The 14,023-nt window shown below is 49.5% G+C and overlaps 1 protein-coding gene across 1 annotated transcript; it reads left to right on the top strand.

Moving 5' to 3' along the window:
• Nucleotides 1-2,637: 2,637 nt before the first annotated feature.
• LOC127292952 (uncharacterized) lies at nucleotides 2,638-3,529 on the top strand. The gene has a single exon (XM_051322503.2). The coding sequence runs from the start codon at nucleotides 2,688-2,690 to the stop codon at nucleotides 3,183-3,185; it is 498 nt and encodes a 165-aa protein (XP_051178463.1). The 5' UTR covers nucleotides 2,638-2,687; the 3' UTR covers nucleotides 3,186-3,529.
• Nucleotides 3,530-14,023: the final 10,494 nt, after the last annotated feature.

The following is a 14,023-nucleotide window of genomic DNA, read 5'->3' as shown; positions in this document are numbered from 1 at the left end:
ATGTTCATATCCTACAAAATAGATCAAGGAGGTAATGGAGCCACTACACATCTCAAGAGACAATACTCAAAATCATGTGCAGGTTACAATATCCTAATGGCAAAGGTGGCTTCGCAAACACTTCTCAACTTTTAGCCATTGTATGCAAGTGATACCGGTATTCTAGTTTTGCAATGTTCTGGGGAGTATAGCCAAGAGGAAGCTAAAAATTTAATTGTTAAAATGGTGATATGACATGATTATCCATTTAAGAAGGTAGAGCACACACTGTTTAACATAGTGATGAACTATATGAATCCTCGGTTTGATTTTATTGATAGAAAAAACAGTAGAAAGGAATGCTTAAAAGTTTTTGAAGCTCAAAGAGACTACCTTATGAAGGTTCTTGAAAGTGTGAACAACATTGCTTTAACTACCGATTTGTGGACATCCAACCAAACACTTCCATATATGTATTTAGTTGCACACTTCATTGCTAAAAATTGGAATATGCAATGTCGTGTGCTAAACTTTGTGGAGTTCGATCCTCCCCATAGTGGGCATGTTATTTCTCAACTTGTGTTTGAATGTGTGGCTACATGGAACATATAAATAAAATCATCTTAATTACTCTACACAATGCATCCAACAATGGTGTGGCAATCTAGAATTTGAAAGCTATGTTTGCTGCTAGAAGCTCCAATTGTTTTGTTCCAAAATATTTTCATGTTTGTTGTTGTGCCCATATTTATTCACTTGGTGGTGACCGTATGTATTGCAACCATCTCCCATTTGACAGCCGTTGTGACGTAATCTGTGAAGTACATAAAGAAGGCGACATCTCGATTGTTCAGGTTTGTTCAAAATTTTCGTAATCTCGCAAGAGGTGTTGAAAATTGATGTGACCACAAGATGGAATTCAACTTACACCATGTTAAAAATAACCATTGCCTAAGGATGCATTAGATTCTTATGAGGACACCAATGGAAACAAAAAATCGATAAATGTGGTATGTGCCTTCTTGTTACTGATTTATTTCTCTATTGTATTTCTTATGCATATTTAACTTTTATTTTTTACTCCTTTAGGAGGCTGAGCATGATGATGATGTCGAGACCTTTCTATTTCGAAATAGTGTGGTGGGGAGCAACTAGTAAGTTCTAATACCAATTAGCATCACCAAATAACTATTTTTAATTGCTGGAACGTTATTTCTGCATATCCATATTTAATTGATGGGCCGTTTTGGTCTACTTAATTGCTAAATATTTTGTACAACATCATAAGTGAAGGAAAACTGAGTTTGTACATGCTTTTTAGTCTATTTAGTTGATGGAATGTTTTGTACATCATTAAAACTGAAGCAGAATTGAGTTGGTAGTGCTTTTTGGTCTATTTCGGTGATGGAACCTTCTCTACATCATCAAAAGTTTAAAATTGAGTTGATAGTATTGTTTTTGTCTATTTATTTGCTGAATGTTTTCTACATCCACAAATCTGATGCAAAACTGAGTTTTTAGTGCTCTTTTGTTCTATTTAGTTGCTGAAACTTTTTTACTTCATCAAACTTGAGTTTGTATTGCTGTTTTGGTTTATTTAGTTGCTGGAACATTTTTTACATCATCAAAACTGAGCTTGTAGTGCTGTTTTGGTATTTGTAGTTGTTGGAACGTTTTCTACATTATTGAAACTGAGCTTGTAGCGTTGTTTTGGTATTTGTAGTTGCTGGAACGTTTTCTACATCATCAAAACCGAAGAAAAACTGAGTTTGCAGTTCTTTCTTTTTTGGTCTATTTAGTTGCTGCAATATTTTGTACACCAACAAAACCGAATCTAAATGTGGTGTAGATTCGTCATGCGGTTGAAATTCATGTTAAGACTTGTCGTTTCATGGAGCTACGGCTGATGATCTATTAGTTCTATTCGCAGTTATTGAACTAATTAAGTGCATGTGTTTGTGATGTATGCCAATATACGCGCATATATTTGTGTGGTGAACTTGTCATGTATGATTGCTATCGGTGCTTTGTGAAAATTGTTGGACTATGTTTTGTATGTACTCATGCTATATTGTTATCTTGTGAAATTCTACAATTTTGACTTAGATGATGACGAATCTTTTAATTACATCAAGGGCTCAAGCCGGCTTGCAAGCTTTATCGAGCGGGCTTGCCAAACCCCAAGCCTTAGCTGAAAGATTTATGTTTGGCATGCCCGACCTTAGAGCAAGCCCTGTCGAGCCCAAGCCAAACCTCGAGCTTCAAGTTCACCCCTACACGCACATGTACAGTCACACGGAGCAGTAGTTTGAGAAGATCTTGTGGACACGTCAGCATCCACTGAGCTGTGGGTCCCCGGAACGCCAATAGTTACCAGGCATGGAGAGAGATAGCTAGCTCCACAGAAGGCGACGCCATTGGCAATACCCTACTAGGCTACCAGTAGCAGGAGTACCAGACCGACGGGACGTCCCTAGCTAGGACGTACTAGCACAGTGTCACACATTTACGCATGCAAGCTGTTCTCAACAACCTCCCCTTCACCGCGACACCGCACTGCCCGACCTCGTCGCCTCTATATAAACCCGCGGCGCACGCCTCGCTCCTCCCAACACAACCACCGCCTCCGATCCCCCCTGGCCGCCCTGCACTGCACTTGACCTCAATCACCGCGCGAAGAAAGAATCTTTTCCTACTATTTTCTTACCATGGGCGCGTGCAACTCGTGCGAGGCGACGGCGGTGGCGGCGGTGACCGGGAGCGCGGCGCCACTTGGAGAGGCGACGGCGGCGAGGGTGGTGCTCGCGGACGGCGAGCTGCAGCGGTTCCCCGGGGGCACCCTGGCGTCCCACGCGCTCAAGGCGGCCACTGCCGGCGCGGGCGCGTGCTTCCTCTGCAGCGCGGACGGCCTCCAGCTGGGCGGCGCGGTAGCGGCGGTGGCGCCCGACGAGGAGCTGCAGCCCGGCCAGCTCTACTTCATCCTCCCCGCGGCGATGCGGCGGCGACCGCTGCAGGCGGAGGAGATGGCCGCGCTAGCCATCCGCGCCAGCGCCGCGCTGGCGGGCGACCACGACGGCCCGCTCGTGTTCCCGGATTCGGCGCCCGCTGCCGCGAGGAGCGGCGGTAAGGGGTCCCGGCGGCGCTCGCGGAGGACCGCCAGCCTGGGGCGGGACTTCGTGCCGGATCTCGGCGCCATTGCGGAGTAGCTGGCCAGCTCGCCGCTCGTACGTCCGGCGAGGATAGAGATCGAATCCAACGCTAGCCCGCGCGCGCGGCGGTGTATACTAATCGGCCAACGGAGACTTTGACTAATGCTAATCTAGCTAGTGTAGCTTAGCTGGCTCGCTGTAGCAACTGTACTTTGTAGTTGTAGGGGAAGCAGAAAGACGCGTAGGCACATTGCATGTTCTGATCCACGGGTTGTTCTTCACAGGATCTCCAGGTCTCCTTTGTGTGTGGCTGACGGATGGGCCTGCGTCCCACGAGGCTAACTGTCCTGCACTCTCACTTGATTGGGATATCTAACGATGAGCAATTCCGACAGATCCCATATATCTGTCTTAACTACAAAAGTTGAGCCAATATAATGAATGTTCTAGATTTCTTTTTTTGGCCCAACCAGACACCCGAAAATGTTTTAAGGTGCACCTAAAATTGCCTTCCCTATTTGCAGCGTTGAGGGTGAAGACACCTGGCGATTTAGTCACCCACCAAGCTTATTACCGCCACCTCGCCTCCGAGTCCCCACCACTCCGAGCCTCGAAAAACCTCCACGGCTAGATCTCGCCACCTCACGTCGCCATGATTCTATGGCCATGCGGAATCGTGTCGGGCCTAGCCGTGACAGCTCCTCCGCGTCACCATGCGGACACGGCGCTGGACCAACCACGGTCGAAAACCATTGGACCAACCGGAGGCGAGGAGCTCGAGCAGTGTCGCTCGACGTTCTCCGTCGCCGCCACCCACTGACTATGAGAGTGACGAGTAGTCCGAGAGCCATTTCGTCTCGGAGGACTACATCACTCCAAGTGATTTGGAGAAGGTGGTGTCGCACCTGCTTGCGCGACCAGTCCGCATCCTTCCCGCCAAGGCGGAAGGACGACAAGGTCAACGAATTGTTGTTCAAGGAGAGGCTCGCTGCGGAAAGGCGGGACATTGCTGAACCGGAGCACGAGGAGCAGAAGAAGGCGGAGCTCGAGAACTTCATCGACCTCGCCTCCAACGACAATTGAAGCAGGGTCGACCTTTTTTATAATTGGGGCGTTTTGTAGCACTGGCGGAGCTACGTGAGGGCCGAACTGGGCCGTGGCCCGCCCAGGATTTTTGCAAAATGCCTCTATACGTATGTGTTCTTGGCCCAATCTGCTAGAACTGGTAGAGCAAACACCAAGCAGGCAGCCCCTCATAGCTATGCAGGGTGACCCAGGCATGCAATGGGCTTTTATTCTCCGCCATCTTGTGTAGTGATGAAAAAGCCCAATAAAAAAATTGTCTAAGAAAACACAGCGTCCGCTGCTTTGGCTGCTTTGCTGATTTTTTTTTTTTTGAAAAGAAGTTGTCCTTGGTAGCAAGTAGCTATATTTAGTTTGTTATTCGATCATGTATCTTCACTAGTCTAGCACATGTAAATTTATATCTTACCCAATTTAATAGTTAGCATGTCAATAGCACGACTTTTCACTCAAATTTTCCTCAAATTATTATTTTTTGACAAAAAAAGCACCTACTTCTTAGTTAATCAATTAAAAATTGCTCTATTTTAATTTGGCCCGCCCAACTTTTTCCTTGAAGCTCCGCCACTGTTTTGTAGTATGTATGTCTGCGATTTCGCGGCAAACAGTAGAAATATTATTATGCGGTTTTATCCATGGTTTCTGTTTTGGTGGTCGCAGTTTCAGTCTGTATATGTTATCTACTACGTTTTTGAGGGTTGTAGTTTACGGTGTGTCTGCTACGCTGCTCCTTAATCAGGTATTTGCGGTGGTAGCTTGGGAGAGAAGCAGGAATGCAGGATAGGTAGCAGCAAGGAGTGCGGGCGAAGCAAAGCCACTTCGGTACGAGGGAAACGATAAGGACCGAGAGACCTTTTCAGCATTTTCACTTGCATTTGCATGGCTGGTCGTCGCTCGCATACAGTTCGCTGCACTGCCTCGGGACGACGGGTAGTGGCCGACGGGATCGATCGTAGTTGCACTTGAAAGTGCCCACAGGTTTCACTCGGTTCCCAGCCGGCCCATGGAAGGAGAAAGGGAGTTATCTCGCCGTGCACCTGATGACTCATGTGCTTAGCTTTGCTAGGTAGCGAACAAATTCGTTTCCCGCAAATATTTAGATAAGCACAGTAAGGACGAAGAAGGCCGTACGTCTTTGCTGAAGAGACTTATTCATTCGTTGTGTCGAAATCCATCCTATGGGCGAGAACAAGTTTATTGGTATCTGGTTTTTGTCGGGATAAAATCCAGTCACCGTCCCAGGTCAACTGACTGTCCGAACATATTCTACAGGAAACGCACATATCGCTATCGCGTGATCGTACGTATGGAGAGATGCAAACGGCCAAGTATAGGGGACGGCAGCACCGTGAAAGTGAAAAGCGATAAGCTGATAAGACGTTGGTGCGTGGTGCCGTTCGACAGAACAGAAGCAAGTCCTTGTAAACCGTTGCTTTTCATCAGCATAGTAAAAGCTCAACTCCTTGACGTACACGCACCGGCCGCTCGGTCGGAACGCTGCATGTATCTGCATTTTCGTCCTCCGGCAAGAGAAGATAAAACATTTATCAGGTATACGGCGTGCACAATATTTTACTTTATATATTTTTATTTGAGGGGAACTTTCCTTCTACTTTGTATAAGTTGGGTTGCCATGATCAGATCGGCTAGGCGGGTGCGCTAGTTACTGGTGGACAAACAAGGACGTGACCACGTAGCGCCCGGCCAGCTCTTTGTGAACCTGGATCCAAATTGCCAATTTTCCTGCAACGACCTCTACAAGTTTTTTTGATGACGCCCGTTTGCACCATAAACTCGTCCTTGTGTTGTGGGTGGGGAGGCGAGGAAGAAACCGATGCAGTCTCTTAGAGGTGTTTATAGATGTAGGATCACTAGTGGAGAAGAGGCCTTTTGCCGCGGGTGGTGAGCCCCTTTTGTCGCGGGCCGCCAGCCGCGACAACGGAGGCGCGATAAAAGGTCCACCTTTTGTCGCGGGTCACTTACCACCCGCGACATATGGTCGACCACGTGGCGGACGCGGGGCGCGCAGTGGACAGACCCTTTTGTCGCGGGCGGTATTACCACCCGCGGCAAAAGGTCCTCGACGTGGCGCTCCCAGAAACCTGCTGCTTTAGGGTTTGAGGGATGCAGCCCCCCCACCCCGCCCCCGCCGCCACCGCCCCCTTTTATTCGAAATAAAAGTTGCATATATTTATACGCTACTAGAAGTTGTACACACGTTCATTTATATATAGATTGATCAACCAAATATTGGAAACAAAAGTCGATTCCCCTTACATATATATATATACATGAGCTCACGACTACCGGGACTAATTAAACTTGGGGAGAGGGAGAGCGCCTATTAGGACTAAACAAGCCGTTGTTGTCTATTACTTCTCTAAGCAAAACTCCCGCTACTTCCTCCGCAATTCCTAGTAGGTGTTCCTTTGGTTCGAGTGTGTCCCGCATGTAGTCGACCTATATAGGAAAATGAGATGATGAGTATGACTATATCAATGTGATAACGAAATATTGACGAAAATAAATAAAGTTGTGAATGTTATTGCTTACGTTGAATTTATTATTGTTCTGCTTCTCAGTGGTTAACATGCGAATGAACTCGCAAACGTAGTATCCACATAGATTCGTCCCTTGTGGCTGCTGGGCGCACGGTACAGTAGTAAATGTTAGCTTCTCTGCCCAGGTACCCTTAATGTTTTTCTTGAAAGCTTTCCAAGTCCTGCCAGGCAAAAGAATGATTGAATGAGTGGATAATTAATTGATATCTCACGAAAGATATAGCGCGGCGATGAAGGAAATTACACTTGGAGCAACTTCTGCAGGTCGCGGAACCCGTCCAGGCCTCTACTCATTGGGTCCCTTACTTCAACTATTCCCTTATCAAGTTGAATGTCTAGTAGAATCCAGTGGAAGCTGCACATGTTTATGTATATACGTCAGGAATTACACTTAACATCGAGTAAGCAAAACTGAATGTGCATAAAAGATCATTAAGACTCTCACTCGTAGTTGTAAGGAAACAGTATTGAATCACAGAAATTTTGCTCCCCCAAAAACCTTAGTAGGTTTCCCCCCGTATCTAACGCGCTATGCTTTACCGTTTGAACATGTACTTTATCGGGGTCAACAAACCCAATATTGATAATATTATTACTTTTGCATTCACTAATCTTCAGTCTGCATAAGAGAACACATAAGATATAATGAGTATATGCAATGAAAACGAACATGAACTGAATGAAAATGAATTTAGATGTAGTTAACAACTTACAAGCAATAGCAGCTCATGAGAGATTTGTCGAGGGCTTCTAAATTGAATAACTGCCAGAGTTCATTCATCTCAATATGGATCTCCTCCTTTCGGTAGTAATATTCACGTGGGATCTTCGCCACGATGTACTTTTGGTTCTCCTTGCACGCATCAAGGTACCACTGATGCAAATTCCGCATATGCGTTGGCATTTTATCCAGCCGCTCTCTACTGACCAAGTCGGCCCCGTAGACAAATGTAGGAGCTATGTCAGCAAAGGGTAGTGCAACATCTGCGGCACTCAGCAATTCCTCCACGGTACAGGACATCGAAGCCGCTAGCGCCTCAGCTTCTTCCAGATTGAAACCTTCACCATGTTCCCGGTACAGCTTGGGAACATCAAACACTTTGAGTCTTTGGGATCGATTGTTTGGCCTGTTCTCCGAGCTGGGAAACTTCCTTTCTTTTTTTGCCTTTTGTCGTTTGCTTGGGCGCCTTGAGGGGTGCACTTGTCTTCTTCCGGTGATGATTTGCTCGTGCTAGCACTATCCTTCTCCTTAGCCTTGCCATCCTCCTTCTTCTTAGCCTCGTCATCCTCCTTCTTCTTCTTAGCCTCGTCATCCTCCTTCTTCTTTTTAGCCTTGTCATCAATTACCTTCGCAAGGTGGCGTGTATAGTCATCCTTTTTCTCGTGCAAGTCATATTGCGATGGTGTGTTCAGAAAAGAAGTAGCATATGCTATTTGCTTCTCGGTGAATGGCTCTGGCGCTGGAGGTTTTGGCTTATGGAAATGATCATAGTTGTGTTTCGCAACAGCGGCCGCATTTTGCTCGACAGTAAGATCCCAAGGACGGGGGGGAGGAACCTTTGGTACTCTTGGGAGGGGCGACAACTTGCGGGTAGGACTCTTGAAACGCTTCCGGCCGGGTGCATACCGAGTCTTAGTGGGCGGAGGCGGCGGCGCTGGAGATGGAGATGGACTACGGATGTCGTGGTCGACGTCGTACCCATGGGGGGATGGTGTCGACATGTGATCAGTAGGAGGAGGTGATGGTGGCTTGCGATCACCTGGAGGAGGTGATGGTGATGGTGGCCTGCGATCACCTGGAGGAGGTGATGGTGACACAGGACGGCGGGTACTAGGGGCTACCCAGCCTGGCAGCTTTATGTTCTTCTTTTCCCAGAGAATGATTTCTCCCAGCACCTCTCGGAGTGTAACCCCCCCATCACCTCCAGGGATATCGAGCTGCAATGTCTCCCACGACGGTACAACTGAATCCACCCCGACACGAGCATAGCCAGCTGGAATCTCATTGCCATGCCATGTTGCCGGCTCACCTTCAGCTCCAAATGCAGGTAAGACAAAGCCGACCGCCACCTTAACAGATACGTTCCTGAACACGTCATGGAGATCACAAGGTGTTTGCTCCTTGATTCCATCAATGGGGTCGCCAGGACCGCCATCTATCATCTTCAAAGGCGGTGCCACCTCCGAGTCGGCAACGCTGCTGTCTCGCTGCTGAGATATGCCGGCGGTATTATCTGGCCGTGTTGTCCTTTTAGTTCATTTATCTCCAGTGTTCTTCTTGAATCTCCGCTAGCTGCTGGTCAAGTCGGCGTTGAAACTCGGCCATCCGGTCATTCTGCACCTGCAGCTCGCGTTGTTTAGCTCTCGCTCGGCTTCTATAAGTCTCCGCGTCGGCCGGAAACCCAAGCGACCACGGAACACTAGGGCCGAAGCCTCTTGTTCGTCCTCCCTTCTCGGGATTACCGAGGACAAGCGTCAGCAAGTCTTTCTCTCTATCGGGAGCAAACTTTAGTTTTCCCGCCTTTATTTCTGCCGTCACTTCAATCCATTTTTCCCTGGGTACCCTAACCCTGCTCACTTTCAACAATGTTCCCTGTCTTCATGTCATACTCACAGCCATGCGCGAGGAACCAAATTCGAGCCCTAATGTCCCATCCTTCTCGCGTGGGTTCTGGAGTGATCCCATTCCGCTCCATCTCAGCCTCTTGTGCATCCCACTTAGGCATGGCTACTTCGTAGCCCCCTCGCCCCGTATGATGGTGATATTTCTTCTCGCTTGCATTCTTCTGGTTTTTCTTCGACAGGTTCACAGCCTCCTCTGATTCTTTGTACTTCACAAATTCTTCCCAATTATGCTCCTGCTTCGATAGATAGTTCTCGAATACTTGAGGCTTCTTCTCGGCCTTATAAGTTGCCCATAACCGGTTCTTATACGCCCGGAAAAGTTCCCCCATCTTCTTAAGAGCCCATTTCTTCACTAGCGCCCTCTGCTTAGCATTCTCAGACTCCGATCCCAGATCTGGCAAAGTGAAATGTGCCATGAGGTCGTCAAAAAGTGTGTTTTTGTACCTATCGGCAACCTGATTTTCGGACACCTTCTTGGTCTTGTTCCATTCTCTAATAGTGATCGGGAGAGAATCCCTAACCAGAACTCCGCACTGATTTTTAAATTTCGTTCTGACAAGTGAGGGTGCCACAGGTTGGCCTTCCGGTGATATAGCTTCAATTGTGAAGTGGTCTTTTTTGGTCAACTTCTTTGCCGGGCCTCGTTTGTCCAACTTATCTTCGGAGGCCTAAGAGAATAAAAATTAATTAATTTATATACATATGTACATATAGAATTCCATTAATGCATCTATACTAATCGTATACCTCGTCATCACCGAAGCCGTCGGCTTCTCCATCACCGGAGCCGTCAGCTTCACCATCACCGGAGCCGCCGGCTTCTCCATGATCACCGGAGCCGCTGGCTTCTCCATGATCACCGGAGCCGCTGGCTTCTCCATGATCACCGTAGCCGCCGGCTTCTCCATGATCACCGGAGCCGCCGGCTTCTCCATCACCATCGCGGATTATGTTCGCGAAAATGTCTTCCTGTTCCAAGTCCCGTTCGAATGGATCCATTGTTTCTGCAAAAAATTAAATCGATAAGTACATGTTCTAACCCAAACCAAACCCTAACCCTAGCTAACCAAAAACTAAACTAACCCTAGAGGGAGAGAAGAGGGGAGTTGCGGCGTCGGTGGTTTCGCGAGAGGGAGAGAGAGGTGTTTGCGAGAGGGAGAGGGCTGGTGTCGGCGTCGGTTGTTCGCGAGAGGGAGAGAAGAGAGGGAGTTGCGGCGTCGATGGTTTTCGCGAGAGGGAGAGAAGGGAGGGAGTTGCGGCGTCGATGGTTTTCGCGAGAGGGAGAGAAGAGAGGGAGTTGCGGCGTCGTTGATTTTCGCGAGAGGGAGAGAAGAGAGGGAGTTGCGGCGTCGGTGATTTTCGCGAGAGGGAGAGAGATGTGTTGGCGAGAGGGAGAGGGCGCGCCGGTGTCGGCGTCGGTTGTTCGCGAGAAGGGAGAGAAGAGGGGAGTTGCGGCGTCGATGGTTTTCGCGAGAGGGCGAGAAAAGAGGGAGTTGCGGCGTCGGTGTCGGCGTCGGTACTATACTAACTATATACTAACTATATACAAAATAAACTAACTATTTAACCATATACAAAATAACTATAAACTAACTATTTAACAATATAGAAAATCACTAACTATTTAAACATTAACTAATTACATAAAACTAATAATAACAAAATAACCAATTACATAAAACTAATAATAACTAATTACATAAAACTAATAATAACTAATTACATAAAACTAATAATAACAAAATAACCAATTACATAAAACTAATAATAACTAATTACATAAAACTAATAATAACTAATTACATAAAAGTAATAATAACAAAATAACAAAAAAAAAGGCCAAGGCCGGCGCCGGCCGGTACTGGCACTACCTGCGGCGGCGCACGAGGGAGGCGGCGGCGCACGAGGGAGGCGGAGGCGGCGCGCACGAGGAGGCGGCGGCGCACGAGGGAGGCGGCGGCGGCCGAGGCTGAGGAGAGGAGCGGCGGCGCGGCGCGCGACCCGAGCGCCTGCAGATCGGAGGAGCGGCGCGCGGCACGGCGGCCCCGAGCGCGCGCGGCAGAGTCGGCCGTGGCGGCGCACGAGCGGCGGAGGCTCGACGAGGAGGCGCCGGAGGAGGTCGAGGCGGCGACGGCGGCGCGACGCAAAAATCCGGCAGCCTGGCGGCGTGAAAATGGCTAAGTGTTGGCCTCCGGGTATCGCGGGTGGAGGCACCGCCCGCGGCGCTAGGTATTTATACCTAGCACCTTTTATCGCGGGTCGTGGCTTGGCCCGCGATAAAAACCCCTTATCGCGGGTCGTGCCACCACCCGCGATAAAGAGCCTTTATCGCGGGCCAAGCCACGACCCGCGACAAAAGGGGGTCGGAGGGGGAGATGGCTGATCCGTGGCACAGCCCATCCAACGGCTCTGGCCGTTTGAATCCAACGGCCTAGAGCCGTTGGATGGGTTGTGCCACGGATCACCCCTTTTTTTCAATTTTAACTTAATAAAACTATTATTTCAATAACTTTTGAATGGTACCTCAAATACAAAAGTTTTATATATGAAAATTGATCAGAAAAATCCAATGAACATGAATATGACATGCATATAACTATTTGCATCTCGGATCATATCAAACGTTTCACCGCTTCCACGTGCCTCGCCCCGCCGACGCCGGCGTGCGACGTGTAGCCACCGCTACCACGTGCGTCGCCCCGCCGACGCCGGCGTGCGACGTGTAGCCACCGCTTACACGTGCCATGCCCCGCGTGCGCTATATAGAGCGACGAGTGCGGGCGCAACCACACGTCACCACCGCCTCCGCTCATTCATCTCCGGGATGCCTCCACGTCGTCGAGGGGCGTCCGGTTTCCGTGGCGTTCGAGTGCGTCCGAGCGGTAGGTTCACCGCCGAGATACGCGCCGGTGGCTTCCGCCTCACCCTCGGCACGTACAACACGCCGGAGGAGGCGGCGCGCGCTTACGACGCGGCGGCGTGGCGCTTTCGGCGGCCAGGGCACGACATGAACTTCCCGGATGTTGAATCGCTAGAGGAGGCGGAGTTCCTCGCGCCACCGCCGTGCCTCGTCGACGACGAGGACCGTCGCCGGCATCGCCAGGTGCAGCGCAGGATCGCCATCGCCGAGCGCGACGAGCAGTTGATGCGCCAGTGGAGGGCGCAGTCCCCCGACGCGTTCTTTGCTAACCTTAGGGCACAACGCAGGTCCAACAGGCGCCACCGTCGGGCCGTCGCCGCCTTCGAGCTCGAGAACCCGAATACAACTTGGACCGAAAACGACCCTCGGTGGGATGACATTTGGACGGAGACAACCTCCGACGACGAGTAGAGACTAGACTAGTAGTTTATCTATTTTATTGTAATTTCAATAAAGTCGTTGTCGGTTCTATTAGTTTAAATTTAGTTTATAAAGTCGTTGTCGGTTGTTTTTGTTCAATAAAGTGGTTGAACTGAAATTAAAGTACAGACCTCAACCGAAATTAAAGTACAGACCTCAACTGAAAAATAAGATACATGGCCAGATTCGAATGTTGGAGCCATTCAATCATAGTCGTGCCTAGTCCTATAATATTCGCCACTGTAGTCATCAAAGTCGCCGACGTCATCGTCGCTAGCATCGGGGTCGCGGTTGTCGAACCTCGGCGGATGACCACGCGTGGGCTGGGATTGAGGGTAGCGCAGGCGGGGGCCACGATAGGCCATGACCACTACAAGAAAAGTTCTGATAGACAACGTCTCAAAATCGTCCGCTAAGGGGTATTTTTCGTCGCCTATGGGCCTAACCCGACGATATGGGTTCCGTTGTGGAAACTGCGTCAGGCAAAGTCCAACGACGATTTTTTCGGTCCGTCGCGCTTGGGCGCCCTTCCGCCACGGAAAATCGGACCGTTGCGGAAGTGTTTTCGGGAGCCCGTTGACTGCTGACGTCATGCAAACTGACACGTGGCAGACGCCGTTAATCGCCGATTAACGGCGTTAACCGGCTGAAACCCCGTGGTAGATGGTAGGCCCACACGAGGCCTGCCACGTCTTAAGCGGGCCGGGCCAGATGACATAGTTTGACCGGTCAACTATATAGCTGGGCTGGTCCATTAGTTACGTGGGCCGGGCCTAACCTCTAATGTTGACTGGTCAAAACTTAAATGGGCCGGCCCATTTAACATGTGGGGTCCACCTTACGACAATCGGGCCGGCCCAAGAAGCAAGTGGACCGGGCCAAAAACACAGGTGGGTCCCACTTTCCTGTTAAAGGGCCGGCCCATTTAGTGTGTGGGGTCCACCGTAGAGCAAGTGGGCCGGGCCAAAAACACAGGTGGGTCCCACTTTCCAGGTAAAGGGTCGGCCCATTTCGTTTGTGGGGTCCACCATACAGCAAGTGGGCCGGCCCAACACAATAGTGGGCCGGGCCAAAAACCCAGGTGTGTCCCACTTTCTGTTAAAGGGCGGCCCATTTCGTATGTGGGGTCCACCATATAGCAAGTGGTGGCCCGGCAAGATAGTGGGCGGGCCAAAAACACGGGTGGGTCCCACTTTCTGCTAAAGGGCGGCCCAATTAGTATGTGGGGTCCACCATATAGCGAGGTGGGCCGGCCCAACAAGACGGTGGGCCGGGCCAAAAAGCAG

The sequence above is a fragment of the Lolium perenne genome, chromosome 4 (genome assembly GCF_019359855.2).
Source record: "Lolium perenne isolate Kyuss_39 chromosome 4, Kyuss_2.0, whole genome shotgun sequence".
Classification (NCBI taxonomy): Eukaryota; Viridiplantae; Streptophyta; class Magnoliopsida; order Poales; family Poaceae; genus Lolium; species Lolium perenne.
This window is presented reverse-complemented; position numbering and strand designations above follow the sequence as displayed.

Bases quoted from the DNA above. Each gene is read 5' to 3' on its own strand.
- LOC127292952 (XM_051322503.2), top strand. From the start codon at position 2,688: ATGGGCGCGTGCAACTCGTGCGAGGCGACGGCGGTGGCGGCGGTGACC.